General features: G+C 40.8%; 1 protein-coding gene across 3 annotated transcripts in view; it reads right to left on the bottom strand.

The window, feature by feature from the left end:
* The window catches only part of LOC119739790, a 126845-nt gene that overhangs the window by 26340 nt on the left and 79915 nt on the right, over positions 1-20590 (bottom strand). For 2 of the 3 annotated variants that reach the window (XM_038214864.1, XM_038214866.1), the window contains exons 11-14: positions 10689-10989; positions 4551-4816; positions 3457-3599; positions 1265-1520 (exon numbers count right to left, since the gene is read on the bottom strand). In XM_038214864.1, coding sequence (XP_038070792.1) covers positions 1265-1520; positions 3457-3599; positions 4551-4816; positions 10689-10989 — 966 coding nt within the window. The remainder of the gene's footprint in view (positions 1-1264; positions 1521-3456; positions 3600-4550; positions 4817-10688; positions 10990-20590) is intronic. The other variant, XM_038214865.1, reaches the window with a different exon arrangement.

Raw genomic sequence — 20590 nt, 5'->3', positions numbered from 1 at the left:
TACCAATTACTGTTAGCAATTTGCCATTCAAGTTTGCGCCTTATTGAATTGAAAGTTAGATAAAATCTTAATTTTTGGAACTTGCGAAGAGAAATGAAAGCAAGTTAATTTATAATAAATTCCAGTCTGCTTCAATGAATAATGTTAAATTTGTAATTAAACATGCCCTAATGTTTAAAGCCATATTTAAAAAAATGACAGTAAAATAAGGCTGCATTGTGCCTGCATGAATAGTCTGGCGCCATCCCATTCAACAGTTAACAATTAATGAAATACATTCAGGGAACTGGATAAAAATGGCCAACTCGTGAATAAGGCCCATCATTAAGAATGACTTCAAACAATTTCGTATTCGTTGGGTAGGTAGTTTGCTATTCATAATCACTCTTGGAGGATAACTGCATTAAGAAGTGCATCAGAATTATAAAAAAATCATAGATGTCAGATGTAACAGGGACAGGAAAAAAGGGAACCCCAAGTTTATAGAATGACCTATATATGTAAAAAATGTTAATGACAGCCACCATGTAACAACCAGGAATTCCTGCTTTTAGCCCCCTCCGGATAAGTCCCTCCAGACGTCGTCTCCAGAGAGAAGAACAATATTAATACAGAGCACAGGAGTGACTGGCATTGTGCCAGCCACTGCTCTGCTGCATTGGGGCTGCGCTAGTCTGAACATTTGGGAATCTCAATACTCTGTATGAGAGTCCCAAAACTTACGACAGTAAAAACATGCAACACAAGAAAATAGACTGGCACATGAAACAACCAGTCCACCACCCATTTAGTACTGCATCAATCAATCATGTCAAAAGAAACATCTGGTACCCAGTCTCTATTTCTACACATTCTCTATTTCTACACATAGTCGTGCCACCAGACTACTGAAGGGTCAATCTTTTCAAAAAGTTGGACAAGTACCAGTCTAGACGAGTCTTAGATTTCAAAATGAAATCACTTGGCTTCACTCTCAGGTGCAAAATGTTGAAGAAAAGTTTCCTTTAAAAATGTAATCGAATACAAACCACAAAACTTTAAAGGACTTTTTCTCAGTATTTTACACTTTTGACATGCCGATACATGCAAATTTTAAACAGCCATAACTTGTCAACGGAATGTCCGACTGAAGTGCAACAAACACCATTGTAAGGAAAATTTTATTCTCTTTCCTTATATTTGCAAACTCATTTCGACCTCTGCCTACTTCTGTCTCATTTTGCTAGAACATCTCACAAATGTGGTTCCTCAAAAAAAATCTTACTTTGTCTGTGGAGTCAGGAACAGCCACCACGGGAGAATTCTCCTCGTAAATGCTCTGCAGCTCTCGCAAGAAAGCGCCAAAGTACGGCACCACCTTGCAGCCCGGTATGCAGATGGCCCGGTCCACAGCGTCCCGGTACTCCATGCTGTTGCTGTTGATGGACTCGTACAGGGCCATCATGGCTTCCACGTCCCCCTCGTCCGAGCCCTGGAAGAGCGGCCGGACCAACATGGACCTGGAGCAATCGAAAAAATTCCTGGGATGGGCAGGGGGTAGGGCCGCGATGCGCACACATGGCAGAAGATGGGTAAAAAAATGGCGTGAGCACACGTTAGTCTAGGCATGGAAGTGTTTTAATCATGAATTTCTTTTGTTTGGCTTGTGTATGTGTTTAAAATACAAGCACTAATTCTTATTATTGTGAGTTAAACTAGCTTGAGCTTTGGCCAGGTTCGCGCAAGAACTATAGTTGACCAATGACTAACCATAGTCCGACTAACGCTTGCCCGAACTCTGTCTAGTCGATGGTGGTTGACTACGCTAGTCGACTATTTGGAACCAACCTACTGGGGCTGGTTGCATCGCTGGTAACCAATGCCGCGTGCATTCATAACGCTAGCAGAGAGCCAGGATCCAGAAGTTTTGCGATGACATTTTGACCAGCTATGACTAGAGACGTTCGCACAGTGCTATCAGTGCGCAGGCGCAAGGTACGTCACAAATCAACCACTGGTCGACTAATGGTCCTTGCCCAAACTTGGCCTTTGATTGTGACCAAATCTCATAATATGAGTTAGGGATTGCTGAATGGTTTAATTCCCGAGCACATTTTCCGGCAGGTTTGAAGAAAACAAATCTTGTTCAACTTCATAATGCTAATAACCTGTACTTTTGAAAAAGGATGAAAATATACAAAGTTTAAAACAGCATATCCTTTGGAAATTACCGTCTTTAAATAGTGAGGTTTAGCAGCGCATCAATGCAAACATATAAGCAAATGCGCAAGACTTTGCGTGTTCACCCCCATGTTTTTTTCTCACATAACGTATTACCAAACCCCGGTATTGTTTTCTTCACAATGACAGCATGCCAGAAGGAATAATTTCACAAGGAGTTTAGTAACATTACTATCTTTAAACAAAGGAAGCTTTTTAAGAACAATTCGGTTGGTTACTTTTTGGATAGCTGCAAATGGTTAGAGGTACGTGAATCACAGCCAATTGTTAGTGTCTGGTTTGGTGTGTAATATTCACGCTGCGTAAACACTCAAAAGCCAGTCAGTCAACGGACACAACTTGGACATATGGCATGATAACTTAATAGAGAGACATTCCCACAGAGTTGTGCACAAAATTGTTCAAACTTTCATGACCAGCCTAACCCCCATTTTACCTTACCCAACCCCTTCAATTTTGGTACATTGATGTTTTCAACCACAAACAATCGATCTATCCTATTTGCCATGTAACATATTGCCTCTAAATGGGATATTGACCTATCGCGGTACAATCGCGGTAGAATCGCGTCAACGCAGCTTGTGAAATATTGTCCAATTACATGATATACAAATGGACGCGGAACGCGCAACATCTGAGACAAACAAAACTTAGCGTACAAAAATTCCATTGGGTTGTCTAAGGGGCGTGGCTAACTCACAAACGGCGATAGGTCAATTATCTACGTTGTCTCGCTGAGGTATAACTTATGACGAAAAAAATTTCTCCTTAATAAGGGTACATTTACAGGAATTAACAATCGTGCATGCATTAAGATAAAAAGAGCTATTCCTTGATGACAAATAACTCCTTCAAATTCACAGAAAGAGTCCAATTCAGCTTGGTACTTGTGTCTGGTAAGAGCAACTGAATCAAAGCAACGATGTAGAGTACATGGACGTGCAGATGAAACAAACATGCCCATTGCAATTTCTACAGATGAACCTCACATGCATGATGGCAGCAACTGCGTGCAATGTTGAAACGAAAACTGAGGCAAAGGCAATTCTTTACCCAGCCCATTCCTGCTCCCAGAATATTTCAAACGCAACTGATACAAAAAATATAAAACACACGGTGCAAAGACAAATTGTGCAACGGGTGAAACAGAATGCCTATTGCCATTCAGAATATCTCATGAAGGTTGAATATTCATGAGCTTGCATATTCATGCTGACCATAATGATTGCTATATACCTGAGGCCGTCTAGTATCTCCATGACCGCATTGAAGTTGCCCATGTTCCAGCAGGCGTTGGCTACTTGCACCAGACTAATGAGCAGTGTTGTCTTGTTCTCCTCGCCCTCGGTTACAATGAGTTCAGTGACCCAGTCGCTCACCTTGGTAACAGGAAAGAAAAACATCATCACTTCATGACATATTTTTAAAAGTACGTAGGGCATTTGAATTACACTGAAATGTACCTACATGTACCGATTTAACGAGAGAAAATCATCGCTCAAAGTGAAGATATAGGACTGGTACCAAATACCCCGTGAAACAATTTCTGCCTGAAATAATATCTTTCGGAAGAAAACAATCATTGAAGGTGGTTTAAGAATATGTGCCCATTGGCACAATTTTTTTTTACGTGCGTCAGCAACGAAATCCAAAAATTGAGACCCCAAAAATTGCGCATTCGTTTTCTCTGTTTTCTTGAAAAGTATAGTATCCACTGAGCTGAAACTTCAACAAGTCAGTTGTCATGAACCCTTTCTAAGCTTTTGAGCAATGTTGCTTTAAACAAAGAAAAAAAATTCACACAAAAAAATTACCTTTAAAGATACAGTACATGTATATATGTAATTCAACGGGGGCTGTAATTCACAGCACTGCTCAACAGCAGCTGAAAAATTGTGCAAATCCTTAGCATACTTTTTTGCTGGAATGTACTAACACTTCAGCTTAAAAATTGTGCAAATCCTTGGCATAATTTTTTGCTGGAATGTGCAAACACTTGTTTTGAATGGAGAGTTCCAATATTTTGTGAGTACTTTGTGCAAATACTTCCAATTCAGGCAAATTCAGACATCCAAACGACATCACAGTGATATGCACACCTTTGGATATGGGATGATGTCCGTACCAAGTTTCAAGTTTATTTTATGCAATTTACTGTCGACTGAAAAACCAATTAGTAAAGTTGTCCATTTACGTAGGAATGTACACATATAACAAGAAGAAAAGGATCCCATTGTCATATGAAGGACTGAAAGTTGGCTAGTTATTGGTAACATGACCCCTTAAATCAAGTTTAACTGTCTCCTAATTATCAGCGAATTCCTTCATACCTCTCTGAACCGGAGCAGTAAGTCCCTCACGGTCTTGCTCCCCGTCTCCTCGCCGTTCACAAACTCCATTGCCTGGCTGCGGCCGTTGGTGACCTGCCTGACGTAGCTGGCCGGCGGCACCTCGCAGAACAGGGCGTGCTCTGTCTCAGTCAGGATGAGCGCGACCTCCTCGGGAAAGTGCAGCAGCTTGCGACAGCACTCAAATTCTTCCAGGTATAGCGACGTCTGGGTCTCTAAAATGCGGGTGACATCTTGGCCAGTTTTGTCTGTAGGGGGAGGGGGACAGAGACGAAAAAAATGATACATCTGGTTCTGATTTTCAATTTAAGTAGCACATTTACACATACGCGATTTTGTCGCGAGTGTGTCCACAACTATGCGATATGTCCAGTTTTGAAATTAGCACACAGCTAACGATAAAATCACTTCGAATTTGATTTTGAAAAATTAGAATAATAGGTCGCATGACTTTGTTGCGTAAAGGTTTAACATGCTAAATGATTTGTGTGTATGTAAAAAAAAAGGCAATGCATAAATTAAGCTGTCCTTAGCTACGCCCTTGCTCGTCTCCTTCAACCCTTAGCTGCTAAATCTCCACTTAACCGCATACCACGTCCGCTGAGTGCATTCCAGTCCTAAATCCCAGCAGGGCTAGGGAACCAGAAACCATGCAGACTAATTATCCTAATGTTCTGTTTTTGGTTGGACCCCAAAATGTTCACTGAAAAATGCAGACACCTGGAAATGTACATGGTTACAATCACAGAGACATTAAGTTGGGCATTGTAGAATATCTAGTTTTCAGCATTTCTTCCCTTTTTTGTGTAGTTTACTCCAACCATAGAGCAAGGACGTTGCTCTATATGCTCCAACACATCACTTACTATTCAGAAGGTCCTCAGTAAAAGATGTCCCTCAAATATCTCAATCTCAATATTACATTTATTTCCATACTGAACAATAACATAACAGAAAGCAAAATGCAATATTGTGGAGGCACAATCCTAATTAGCCAAGGCTTGTAGCGGAGTGCCTTTAGAAGAGAAAACAAAGACATGAACTAATTAAATAGTTAATTAATTAAGTCAGGGACAAAGATAAACATGAGGACAAAATGATCTGACCAGAAATTCATTTATAAAAATGACTGGAAAAAAATATATTGTAGGAGTGTTAGTTTCTATAGACTTGTGAATTGTTGACTCAGCTGAACATTCATAACTGAGAGGGAGGATTTTAGCTTCGATGAAAAAAAATCTCATGAAACCGAGAATGTGTAATTCAAGGAATTGTCTTCCACTGGAGAGAAGGCGTGCATATCTTGCAGTCAAAAAGATGGAACTATGACACACTGCTCTGCTAGGGGAATTTTGAAAAGTTATCTAAAGATAAAGCCAGTGAATACGTGCAGGCTTCCGAATTTACAGCGAGAACAAGTACATGTGCACTACGCAACACTTTTAGTTGATTAATTTCTCATTAGATGGAAGAATTTGATTTGTTTCATTACCAGGATGTGTTACAGATAAAAACTGAAGTGGCGTCATGATAATATGACGTCATCGCATGTCATGTGATGTCACATTAAACGGGCTTGATCTTAAAGGTGCATTATCTATTCAAAGTCCATTATCTAGAGATCTTCAAATCTTATCAGGTTGAAAGATGTACATTGACAGGAACGTACACGTATGTATTCCTACATGAAATTGAAAATTTACATTTACAGGATTAATTAATGAAAAAAGCTCATAAAAACATCATGATGTGGAAAAACATTGTTTTGAACATGTTTTGCTTTTACAATCACAGTAAGTCTTGTCATTATTCTTGCAACACTTGCAGTTAGTAACTTGAACCTGCATTGGCAAGTCCCAAAAACAATCCGAACCAGAGAGAGCTGAATTTATGTTAAACACCCCGATAATGAACAAAACCTGAGACCAAATTGGAAACCCCGCGGGAAGTCCCGAAGCCAGGCTGGGCCAGCTCGAAAAGGAAAGCCATGGTTTTCTTTAGGTTGTGCACGGCCGGCCGCGCCGCGCGCCATAGGCCTCCGTGCTGGTGTATAAACTCTCTGCGTAACGTATTCGAGAATAAGGTGAAATTGAATCTGAGGAGAAGTCTGTTTTTCCAAGAAAATTTTCAAGACTGTGAAGGAGGGGCGTATTTGTTCACGCTGATGCAGTGGGTAATTGAATGGAGAACTGCCCCTTTCTAGTTTTTCAAAAATAACAACCCAGGAAACTGAAGTAGACTGTAGATAACTAAAAAGAATGTATTATTTTTTTCTTCAAGTGCAAAAGGTGTAGCAACTCTGAGATAGCAAAGTGACTGCTTTTAAGAGATTTGGTTATACATGTACGAAGAAAAGCATTTGACACAGCTTACATGTAGTATAGGTTTTCCCGGCCAATTTCCTTAAATGTTCATTCACTTCTGAAAATCGGCCATTCATTTTCGTCTGAATTTGAGAATCACTCTGCACACCCGTTTCATTTTCGCTACCAGAGCATTCGATTCCATTTCAGTTCAATCAATTAAGTGATTGAGCAGCACCTTTCGTTTATGTCCATTCTGATTCGTTTATAAGATTTCTTTTTCGCTTTTAGAGGGCGATTTCAAACATTGACCATTCTATTTCACTTTTAGTTTAATGCTCTGTGATGTGACGTAATCTGCTATTTTGAATGAGAAAATTGTACTTTTGATTGTACAGTCACGAAATTGTATTCCAGAACTCTGCGAAAAGGAATGCTTGCGTAAATGAATGCACAGGTAACGTAATTGGCCGTCAGTTTCTCAAAGCCGAATGCACGGACAATGAAAACGTTTGAACTCTCGTTGAATTGAAAGGGGATTAAAGACGTACATTCAATTTCAGATGAAAACGAATGACCGATTTTCAGAAGTGAATGAACATTTCTGGAAATTGGCCGGGAAAACCCATATTTAAGTTACAACTGTGATGAAAAACCGTGATATAGAACTTTGTCAAAATGACAATCTTTATTAACATAAAAACTAGAAAAATTACATTGTATCTCCATACATTATTTACACAAACTGGTCCAAGAACCGAGAAAATGTCTTGGTGAAAATGTGTTAAAAATCGTAAAGCTTGAAGTTTGTAAAAGTTCACAAGAGGCTGTTTTGCTCATAACTGAATTTTTATGGCTTTAAATTCTCCTTTCCAGAATTGCAGGCAGGAGGTAAACTTTCCAAATTACAAACCACTAGTAAACAGAATAAGTGGAGAATTTGATAAAATTAATTTGTTTTCCTGAGGTTTTGTAGAAACCCTTTCCTATTCATTGCAACCCTTCAACTTTTTGACCAGGCTGCAGTGCCCAGCTTTTGTTAGTCGCACTGTTTATGACAAATCTCGGGGTTGATGCAGGGTTGACGCAGGGAAAACGTGCATCGTTTCACACTTGAAGAATTTCAACCCTGCGTCAACCCTGCGTCAGCCCCGAGATTGATTTCCCCCCGGATTAAACTCAACCCTGCTCAAGACCAGGGTTGAGATTTTCAACCCGGGTTGAAATTCTTGCCAGGGTTCAAAACAGTAGTAACTGAGCATGATAAGCTTGATTTGCATGAAACAAGTGTGAAACGATGCGGAGTTGAACTCGGGGTTGAAAAATCAAAAACTCAACCCGGGGCGGCACTGCATGGGTTCGCCCGGGGTTGAGTTCAACCCGGGATGAGAGGCTCTAGTGTGAAGAGGGCTATAAGCATAACCTTGACAATTCTTTGAATGCTTACATGTAAACGCATGCACTCTGTCATCACCTGTCTTGAATGCATGAAGGGGGGGGGGGGGAGTGGGGGGGTCGGGAGGCGAGATATGGTCCCCAGCAGTGACAGTCTTTCATAGTGCATACTTGTCATACTTGGCCCTGCGTGAAATGAATTATCCGTCTTCACCGGAAGTCCCACGTGTTTGAACTGCGAGCTATGAATCAAAATCTCAGACTGTTGTCACACATCATAAATATTGCTAAAAAAACCAGTGTCTGACATATCTATAAACAATACATATGTAGGGGTATCACAACGTCGACACCATAATTTTTAATGCGGTTTGGATTTATATGGCATACATACATGCATGTGTGTATATGATCAGCACGTATTTTCACCATTCTGGTGTACTTCAGATTTTCCTCATCTTTACATGAATATCTTTGAGATTGAGAAATTTGTTGTACAGTGGCAACTCCAGCGCTGTGGAAGCAAAGCAGATCTATTTGTGCCCCCCCCCCCCCAAAAAAAATCAGAGGGTTGCAGGCGTCTAAAAATAGAATAAAACATACAAATTGAACATTTAACAGAATGTATTTTTACAAAATGTATTTTCTTTCAGATCTGTATCCATCATGTAGTAATGGTCAAGGAGATTACAGACTAGGAGTTTGGGATCATTTTTCTGAATCATTCATTAGATATCATGGTTAATTTGGCTCTGTCACGGACATTGCATTTTCTTGCATAACACTGGAATAAGCCCAGGTCCCAATTTCATAGCGCTGCTTAACAGCGGTTTGTGCTTAACGAGCCTCCATCTATTTCATAGGGATCGTTAAGCAGTAAGCACAGCAAAAGCACGCTTAACCCCAGAAGAAAACTTTGCTTAAATCAGTGACGTAACAATAGAATTCTCCATGCGCGCGCAACCGTTAGCATGAAATAGTGCTTAAGCAGCAGCATGATTTTCTGCTATAGTAAGCACAACTTTTCTGCTAACTGTTAAGCAGTGCTATGAAATTGGGCCCAGGTCCATCCAACAAATCAACAAGAAATTTCAAACCACAAATCCTAAAGCATGTTACAAAATATTATCCACATATCCTTCAAAATCTATGAAGAGACTTCGGCGGAAAAAATGGAAGTTTTTGCTACATAAATGTACAATGTCTGTGCTGGAAGGCATGCAGAGAGTCAGCTTGATGCTGTGAAACATTTGAAGGATTTGACAAAGATGCAACACATGACAGTAAAATGCAAATAAATGTACCCCTTGCGACTACATACAATTATGGCATGGCTTACTAAAAATAAATCGGCTTTCTATATGTATATAGTTTTCTGCATAACTATGGATTGGACCATCTGGATTTGGTAAAGCCACAGGAAAACTGACTTCTGGATGATGACAGACCAAAAGGGATGTAGAAATCTTAAAATACATACAATAATTCCTGCGGATCATCTTGGCACAATTGAGGTGCCAATCAAAACATTCAGGTGTAATGCAAATAGCTTTTTCATCAATAGTTCCTTGGGAATTTTTGTAAAAACTGTTTTCCTCACTGAGCAAGAAAAAAAAGGCTGACTCCTCCCTTTAAAAAAAACCTGGACAAGGAACTTTTTTTCTTGTTTACTTGGCCTAATGGCTAGCATCAATCACAAGATGCTGCCACTTGACACTGCAACATGCCGTGTTTCTACTTCATGATGCACGTTCATGTTACTTCTCTCCAACATGGCGAGTATTTATAACTGTGTGTGTGAAAGTGCACGTACCACCACCACATGTGCCACATGTTTTGGTAAGGTAATGGTTGAAAGCGCAAGTCGTAAATGTCAAAAATGGTCTTGGAACACGGGAACACGCTTGAAAACAATTTTGGAAAATTTGTAAATAAATCTGGAGACAATTTAGCTGTGAGAGACAGGTACGTCCACTTGCGGACAGATTTGTTTTGATCTGCATTTTACAGGTGTACGCAAATTAAAGGTGATGGAATGCAATTGGTATGATTTGTTTGTTAGGAGACTGAACATGTACGTGGACATGTTTATGCCAACATTGCAATATTGCGTATCACCCGCAATTGCGCCAGGAATGCCACATCTGACAGATACGGCCCACTACGTCTACTATTACGAATGTCACTTTCAACTTTATTTCAATGAATATGTTGGATTTTAAACGGTATAGGCATAGAACAACTGATTCTAGAGGTGTGCATCAATGGGTTGTACAGGAAGCAGGTAACCGATAGAGGTACAATAAAAAAAATGTCATTGGTTTCCTAAGCAGAGGTGGATTTTGGAAGTTTTAAGAAGGTCCCGATTTGTGGCAAAATCTGCCAATGAATCAGGGATTACGGGGTCCTAACCGTGACTTACTCAGAGTGGAAGGAGACCCCTCATTTGCCGGCACCTCCCCGTTAACGTCCCCGTTCTCCTGCGTCTTCTGCATGACGGCCGTCAAGTTGGCGCAGATGGCCTTCAACTCCACGAACGTCAGCGGCTGGACGGCCCACTTTGCGTTGCCCTGGAACTCCAAGACCAGCTGGCTGATGCCGTGCCGGTAGGCCCCGATGTGCCAGTTCTGGAGCAAGGCGGTGCGGTGGCAGCGCAGGACTGACTTGGAGGAAGGGTGGAGCAGAGAGATGTCTTTGGGTCCTATGCACAGGATGCGAGGAGCCTGGAAGAGGAAGGAAGGAAGGAAAGAAAGGGTTACCCCTTCGAGTTCAGAGAAGGAAAGCTTGATGACTTTCAAACTGACAACTGCTATGGACCCCGTACACAAGTAGACCTTGACAGTGACAAATGGAGTTACAGTCACTTGCCCAGCATGCATCATGCATGCCAAGGCGGTGGAGGAAGTGCACATGCAGATGGAGCTAGTTGTTGTACTCTCCCTACAGGCCTATGTGTTTCCCCTGCCAATTCCATTATGTGGTGGCCCACCTCGCAACGTTTAGAAGCCACCACAGGCTTTTTTACTACAAATACCACCTCACAAAGAAAATTACAAGGAAAAGTAATAAATACAAAAAGTCATTGTATTTTGTGTTAAGTGTGGACATTTTCTCGTCATTTGGAACATGTTTCTGTAGCAAAAAAAAGTCACCAAGTTTAAGAAATACATCAGATATTCCGACACCATTTCATCCCGCATTTGTTTAGAGACAAAAATGTACGTGTATCTGTATCTTGCAAGTGTGCATTCATGTAAGAAAGTCAAATGCTCAAGTGAGCACACAGTTTCAGGTCCACGTACCGTCGATTTGGGTACCATCTCACCCTCCCCAAAACCCAAGGGGAAAAAACCCTCTCTCGCACAATTCGTGGGAGAATGAAGAGAAAATGTGTCAACCTTTGAGTTTATAGTGAAGAAAAGACTTCACAAAGTAACAAATTGACTTACAAGAACTTGGCAAAAAAAATAGTGTAGAACAGAGCTGAAAAAAACCCTAACCATAGGGCAGATATGTTGTGCAAAATGGGAGTTGCTAAGGTAAATTGATCTTGTTTCAGACCCCCTTCCCCCACAGCTCTAACCACCGCCACTCACCGAAAACACCAAACCTGTGGTAATGACAACATTTTCAAATGTTTCTGCAATTCTGTGAACATTTTCTGACATGTTCTGAACTTTCAGACCGACTGCGAAGTGTTTTTTAAATATTAAACATTCACAAAATGTTTACTATCCACGAAAGGCTCATACACATGCATTGGGTGCAATCAGTAATTTTATGTTGCCAAGCACTGAAGATCGCACTGAAGATCGTGCCAGTGACCCAAGGGACACTTGATACTGTTTGTGCAAACTTTTCGGCAGAGAGGGACATGTATCGGGACTACATTTGGAGTGATTAATTAATATATGGCCTTGTCAGCACAGCTGAGCAAATGTATGTACACAAAAACCAGTTAGTTCTTGCAGATAAGATTCCCCCTGGACAACTTGTCAATATACCAATATAACTTGGCCCAAGGGTACTACATGTGTATGTCTATACTACTCCACAGGCAGGCAACCTAATTCATTATAAATAAAATATCACACGTCTGTCTATGACATGTACCAGTATCATTTCCAGAAATTCTTTAATTATACTCCATACTAATAGTACTGTCACTTTCAGTTTCAAATACCTGTAAATCTACCAATCTACACATACACACTATCCTTGTTAACCCAAAACCCTAACTTTTTAGTTAGTAGTTTGTTGTCATTGTCTATTGCTCCTACATATTTTGACCGATTTCAACCAAACTTTGTCAAAAGTATCAGTAGCCCAGCCACAATATGTCACATGACCAAACTGGGGTCACAGGTCATCATAAGTTTACTTAGGCTAAAAATTCAAAACACTACTCCTTCCAGATTTTACATGGCACAATCACGTGACTCATGCATGAACACAAATTCGCTAGCCTGCAGCTTCCGAAATATTTCCGATCGAGCTTGTTTTCCAGAATCTACACTGCGCAGTAACCTACGGTATAAATGGCATATTCTTTGCATTTACACCACATTCGGTGTACGTGTGGTCTAACGGTTGAGCATACCGGAAGGATTCATGATCGTGAGATTGTGGGTTCGAGCCCCGCCGTGGCCATGCGTGTTGTGCCCTTGAGTAAGGCGCTTTACCTCAATTACTCCTCACAACCCAGGTGTTAAGTGGGTATACCGGCATTATTCAATGCTGGGAAGGTAACAGACTTGCTGTGGAGGTGTGGAGATCCCCCCACACCAGCATTTCATGGACTCGAGTCTGGCCCAATCGCTTCGAAAGAGAGATGGGCACTCCATTCCTGTGAACACAGGTTCGTCCCCTTTACCCTTTTTTCACTCCACATTTGGGCCTCATATTTTCATGGAAAGTCTTTAAAAGCAAACATCAAAACCAGGAGCTGGCACCTTAAAACCGGCGGAAAAAAATTCCACAACTGTGTCCCTGTTCAGCTGACACTGGCCTGATTTTTGTCCTCGGGGTCGTTCTGCAGATACGACAACTGTATGTGCAGTGCGCTCAAATCAAGCAGTAGCCTAAATCCACTTTAATATCCGGAATGAGGTGCACGGGAGGAGAGAAACCCCTGTCAGGCATTTCCTGAAGTTGTTTTTTTTCACTTGTCATTTGTGAGTAATCGCAAACGGGGGCTCTGAAAATTCTCCAAACATTGACACAGTGGCCGATGAATGCAACTCAATCTACAGGCACTGGGTCCTCGTCCTGATCAGATCGCAACACAATACAGCCAGGTTTTTTTTCTGAAACGCCCACCGGGACTCCTTTCACCCGGCACGGCTGAAATTCGATCCGGGATTTTTTGTCTCGTCTCTTCTACGTTCAAGAATTTGCAGTCAGTGTATTAAATTTGTGCTTGTTTTGGTTTACAAAAGGACCATTTGTAAAGTCCTGTCCAACTTCCATTTTTTCATGTTGGCAAGTACAAAGCAATTGTCGGTCTGTAGTTGTAATCCCATGTTGTCAAACACGGAGGAAAGTGTGTTTGCTCTTGATCCAACCACAGATGCCATATCAGGTTATTGAGTCGGCCCGTGGGAAGGCGTGCCTCGAAAATTTATAGTCCATGAGATGTGGTTCATTCACTTCTGGGTACAACTTCATACACCTGTGAGACATGAACACCTGCCGAGCGATGGAAAATCTTCCAATAAAACCAAAAGTTGAATTACCTGAATATTTGCAACGATGGGGATGATCAGTCTTTTTTTATGAAAGACATTGCCTTGTCTGGGAGCCAAAACTTGGTAGAAATGACAATTTTAATCAATCAAATTCAGAGAATCCCCAACTGCGCATTAAAGTGTTTAAAAGGAGAAGCTCACACAAGTAATGAAAACATCCCGATACCGAAATGCAAAATAAACGTTTAGTGGCACATTACATTAATGCACAGGATACAGCAGATGGATAAAAATACTTACATGCGGCGTATCTCTATTTCTACAAAACCACTTGCCAACACAATCCACCTCGAGCGACTGTGCACATCCGCAAGTGTGCTCTCCAATTTTTTTTGCCGGATAAGTCAGCCAGCGTCTTAAAATAGCCCCTTAATGGCGTGGGGGCATGGGATGTGAATAACTTGGTGACAGTGACACATAGCCATATGTAACCCAAGTCATGTGCAGTCCGTCATTGGGGCCGCACAGTCCGAGTCCGAGTGACTGATTGGCAGGACATGGAGTTCGATCCGGTCTTCCGTTTTGGTAAATTGCTTGTGCCAGCGCGTAAGTGAGTAACTGAGCAAAGTATCTGCATTATGTTAAGAAAAAGAAGGCAGACCAAAAGAAAAGGAAAAACTGCATGTGGGTCAGGGGTTGGTTGAAGTCCTCACAGGACTGAGTTTTACTGTTCTGCTGTGATGTCGGAAGTCCCTCGTGGCCGATCCTGATCCTTGAGCAGCAGAAGCAGGTCCACGACCTCCTCGGTCGGCTCGTTTGAATAGATCAGACATTCTTGGCAAATGTTGTGTATTCCCGCGCTCAATAAATGTAAACATATTGATGGCTTACCGGTGGCCTGATATAAACCCTACTGCTCCCTGGAGAAATTGATTAGCCGGGAAGGATTTCAGATCTTTAGCAATATCACAGACTCACATGAAATATCACATGTGGAGAATGCATGCACAGCAGAGTCTGTGAAATGTTTTTTTATATAGCCAGAAAGACATATGGTGGTGATTTTACACTCCATGAAAGACGACTCATTCTCCATTTAGAGAGAATCCTAAATTCTACGGGGGAAAAAAGGCAACATCCTTATTATATTGGTCTACATGTATCATGAATAAGGCATACATGCGTTGGCTTAGTGGCAGATCTACATGTACCGTACATGTCCCTCGGGCCACCAAAACAAATAGGAAAATCATGCAAAACAGAGTAGCACATGCCTGTTAAACCGGCGATTGTGTAGTTATGGGCCCCGTTCCTATAAGAGAACAAAAATCCACTTTTAGGTTATTGGACCTACCCAAGTGGGAATGTTATGGATAGAGGGCGGGTGATTGATTTTTTTTTTTTAAGGTAAATTTTGGGGTATAAATGACGATGCAGACGACAACACCAACACGAAAATCAAAATGGCCAACTCCGCGACGTTATAGCGCAAAACCGCCTTCACTCGCATGGCTTCAACTGAAAAATGCGTAAGAAAATTGTATTTTCTACCAAAAAAATACTGTTCAAAATTTGAACAAAACTGAACAAAAATAGGGTTGTAAGAATTAAAGGACTGTTAGGTTGCAGGAGTCATTTTGGAATGACAAAAACATTTTAAGGACCAAAAAGAAAGAGTGGTCGGTAACTACACAATCGCCACTAACCCTCCCCCCCCCCTTGACAGCTTACCCCCCCCCCAACCCCCTTGAGCCAAAGATGGATCCGCCCCTGCTTATAACTACCTGCCTTTCAGAAGAATATAACAGTCCCTGTTAAACATTACACCTGGGTTTGCATTCAGATTTCGGAAGTACCTCAATCTAGCTGCACAACTTCTACCCTAGCTGCACCTCAGGCGGCGATCCATTAAACTTCAGTTCCTCCAGGTCATGATGAATTGCATGTCTGCTAACAACAAGCTCCAAAAAACTTGTCCACAGGCAGTACATTTTTCCATTTTCGAGCATGCATTGCTGCTTTTACTACAGAGTTCAACTATAACAGACTGACGATTCGATACGGGTGGCTGGCTTTTATTTGTTGGTTATTTACTGCAAATGAAATAAATGCACGATGCACGATGACGGATGATGTGGGTGAAAAAGTTCAAAATGCAAAAAAAATATGTTCCATTACCAGCAATTATGTGGTTTTGTTAGTACATGTTGCAAAAAGCGAGGAATTTATTTTATCATCCGTCTCCTTGTTTTAGTTAAAAAAAAAAAAATCAAAACTTAAAAGCTCTGACTCGATTAAAGCCATAGTATTAAATACCGGTACGTTTATTTGAAACTTGCCTTATTCAACAATAAATTTCTTTAAATTACAATAAATGTATCAAGTTTTACATATTTTACCGTCTCAATTTTTAAAAAAAGAGGAAATTCCGTTACTTTTAAAATAAAAGTTCTTTTTTAAGGACTAGAGCTTACAATATCCTTAACTCCCTAGGCATTTTTTGGCTAGGATGCAAACTCAATCCTGAGAAAAATCCTCCCACACTCTGCGTACTTGGCACAGTTTGTGTGTTTGTGTAAGAGGGATCGCAAAGATTCTGGTGGGTGTTCTCCAAACAGATGCCCAACAGTAAAACACTGAAATCCATGAATATCTGAATCGCTTTTTAGAGGATTAAACTTTTGTATGTATGGGACATAACGTCAGGGCTGTTGCTAGAGGGGGTGTGACCCCCCAATTCAAAATATCTGCCGGCAAATCAATTATTGTTGTCACAAATTTATAAAACTGAGGGCCTTTTTTATGCTGTTTTACTGTTACCTGCAAATTTTGAAATCTGAGGACCCTTTTTTTTTTTTTGGTCAAATATTTTGTTGCAAGCTTGTCAGCAAATTGTACTCTTCACACCTCCCACAGATTTTTCTATCGGCAAATTTGTAAATTTGAGGAACTTTTTTTTTGCTTGTCGGATGCTTTGTATGCAAACTTGTCACAAAGTTGGTCGGACCCCCCCCCCCCCCCATTGAAAATGTTCCAGCGATGCCCCTTCATAACGTGCGCAAGTTCTTGGGGGTCCAATCATAAGTCCGACGCTTTATGAAGAACCGAAGTGAATACGTCACGCAGGCAAAATGTGTGTGACATTAGCGCGTGATTCAGCCCATGAACCAACACGCGCGCATACTCCATTCATTTGCACTACACTTTCTGGTTCTAAATGATGTCACACTTCGGTACTCCATAGGTCCGACGACTCGTAAGTCTGAAATTTCGGACTTATGAGGCGTCGGACTTATGAGGCGTCGACTTACCGTACCGGCATGATAAGGCCCCACTTCTTGGACTTCCACTTCTACAATATGTAACTATACAGCCTGTCTCAAAAAAAATGGTACAATCGAAAACGATTTTTTTTTTTCAATATTAAATCTCAACATAAGTAAGTCGTTTTGAGCATCACATAAAAGAAAAAAGACCAGGCTTTCCAATACTTTTTGATTCATCTCATTTGCTTTTGTCAATCCAGAGATAACTCCAGTTTACTGCGGAACACAAAAATCGAGTTTGTTTCTTTTGCCAAGTTGCAATCTGTTGTGAGCTTCAAGACAGCATGGCACAGTACTCGAAACAACTCTGCCCATGCATAAAAGTGGCACAAAATCGATTTTGGTGCATCGCACTAAATTGATTATATCTCTGAATTGACAAAAGCAAATAAGATCAAACAAACACTATTGGAAAGCCCAGTCTTTGTTCTTTAATATTCTGCCAAGTAAGAATGACTTATTTTGAAATTTCATATTTAACCAATTTTTTTTCTGATTGTACCATTTTTTTTGGAGACAGACTGTAGCTCCATGCTTCTACTATTACTGAAGCTTCACAACAGCAGAATTACCTCTGAGTGCTAATCCGTTACTTACATATGAAGTCCACAAAGCAGACCACAATGCATGTGCATAGCTGACTACCAGCCAATCAATAGGATGTGCAGTGCTCAATTAACCACATCAGTTAACAGCTATGATAATCCTGCTACTCCCCCTCAAGCTTGACAATAAACTAATCCACAAATTATCCACCATCCAAGCAGAACACAATACATGCCCTGGTTGCTCAATGCGCCCACCAGCCAACCACAACAACAAAACCTGCCCAACTGTTGACTGATGGGGCGTGAAAATAACTGTCAATTTACTTGATTTTCTCTCAGTCTGTGACCTGAAATCAAGGTGACCTTCAGGATGCATGCTGGTATGTAGCACGATATGTGACAGAGGGAACCCCCCCCCCCTCTTTTGTGTTGGTCATCGTGTTACCACAATCTCAGATTTTTTTTTTTTGAGATCTAGGGGGGGATGTGTTAGGTAACAATATAGTCTAGGGTGTGTTTAGGGAGATGGGGGAACCCTGTCACATATTGTGCTGGGTATATCAGATTGATGGACAGGGAATCAATGGGCTTCAGGCCAGTTGACAAACTTTAATTTCCTGTTTTGAGGAGGTGGGCTGACCAATAAACTGTGTTTTTGGCATTATGTTTGATTATGTAAAATTGTTCCTAATCTTAAGAGCTCAGTGGATGGTCAGCCGACCATCATTGGAAATTGATACAAAATTCCTCTTTTCTTGAAATGAAAGCACATACACCACGTGCCATGATTTCACAGGATGCTTGAGACTATTATTCACTTACAGTCAAGTGTATTTCATAATTATTTGGCAGTGTTCTATTTTGATCTTTGCAAATGTTGTATATTACCTTTGATAGTTTTGGCATGCAGGGCCGAAATAAAAAGTGAGCCCAGGCTAATCTTTGCACAAGGTGGCATTTCCATAGAAAACAGTTAATGAGGTCTCTTAAAAGTACAAGTAATCTTTAAGATGATGTATCCCATCGGGTTGCCAATCCCTCATCTCCCAGGGGAACCATGGGAAGCCACGGGAAATTGCACGGGAAAGAAAAGAACACTCACGCACATGAAAAGTTAATCCGGCATCCCTTTAACGAAATCCCTTCGACACCCCTTTTCACATGAAGGATGTTGTTTGGGGTGAACTAATGACCCCATCTGATTCAATTTATTCCGTGTCGACATGGTCGAAGCAGAACAGTCAGCGAATTGGGATCCCATGTTGGAACAGAGTACTCACCCATGTACATGTACATGTACATACACGTACACCCATACACGCACATGTGGTACGCATACATGTAGTTGTGTTCAGATGCATGCAAGATATGTGTTCATGTATCTCCACAGTATTAAAGGGTCACAAGATGAACTTTTCTGGGAACATATTTTGTGCAACTTTCTACTCCTCTTAAATGTATGAAAACTACTTGACATTCCTTTCCAGTTAAATTTATTGAAAAGTGCACTTCTTTAAACATTAAACAAATGCTTTTCTGAACAACTGAGGGCATTGTTGATGTGAAGTCATTTCAGGAAGACACTGTCCAGTTTAGGGGTTTTCTGTTCAAATTGTGAACCCATAAAATTTGTTTATTGAAAAAATTGGTGAGAAAAGTTTGCTCATTGGTTTACTGCCATGCACTGACACAACAATGAATCACCAAAGAAAAGAAAATTTACAACAGCAAAATATCCAAAAGTCTGGGAAGTTTTGGTGCTGAAATAGCTGTAACATTGAGGTTTCTGCCTGCAATGATATCCCACTTTTACTCATGAATATGACAATTTTATTAGCATGAAAAACAAAAAGGCACCAAAATACCCTTGAAAATGGCAAAACGGAAATTGAAAATAAGGTTAAATGGGACACAAAGGGGCATTTTCAAGGACTGCATTAAAAAAAATGACATTGCGTGTGCCCTTTAACATCACAGGCCAAAGGCGGTCTGCAGATCCCTATGATCATCTATGATCATCTATGATCTATCAACTAGGAACTTCGGAGAACTACTCTGGGAAATTTCTTAATAAAATGTGATTTAAATGTAATATATGGAGCCTTTTTAATTTCTATTTTTGAAACCGAATTTGAAAACTGATTCATTTACACAAAGGCCCTGCAAAGAGACCAATTCTGTGTTACATACTGCAACATGGACAAGTTCCACAGACCCTCATACACTGAATTGAAATGTGATGAGAGATTGAAAACGTACGGAAATTAGTGTACATGGGTATGCATGACTGTATGCACTTCAATTTGTAAAATGTCTCCATATGGGCGTTGTAGTAGACTTGCATGTATATGAGATGAGTGGAAGACCTGGATAAGGGGTAGCACTAGGGGGGTTCTAAGCCCCACCCCCTCCCCCTTTGGGCCGCAGAAAATAGGAAAATCATACAGAAAAAAGTAGTATGTGCCTACTAACGCCTCCTCTTAAACCTAACCCCCCCCAAAAAAAAACATCCGCCCCTGGGGTAGTGTTGGTGGTCACTCTGTTCCATCTAATTTCTTGCATACTTGCTGCCCCATTTTATTTCCAAATTGGAGTAAGTTTCAAATTGAATTTACAATTATAATATATTAAATATTAATGCAAAGAAATGGGACAGAGATGCAAACATTTGCTTACGTGCCTACCGCATTACCCACCCTGATTTCAGACAGCAAGGTTGTCTCGTTTACTTATTCTGGCTAATCGGGAGATCTCCTTCAGAGT

The sequence above is a fragment of the Patiria miniata genome, unplaced genomic scaffold (genome assembly GCF_015706575.1).
Source record: "Patiria miniata isolate m_02_andy unplaced genomic scaffold, ASM1570657v1 HiC_scaffold_4, whole genome shotgun sequence".
NCBI classification, from domain to species: Eukaryota; Metazoa; Echinodermata; class Asteroidea; order Valvatida; family Asterinidae; genus Patiria; species Patiria miniata.
Note: the sequence above shows the minus strand (reverse complement) of the source record. Positions and strands in the feature narration are given on the sequence as shown.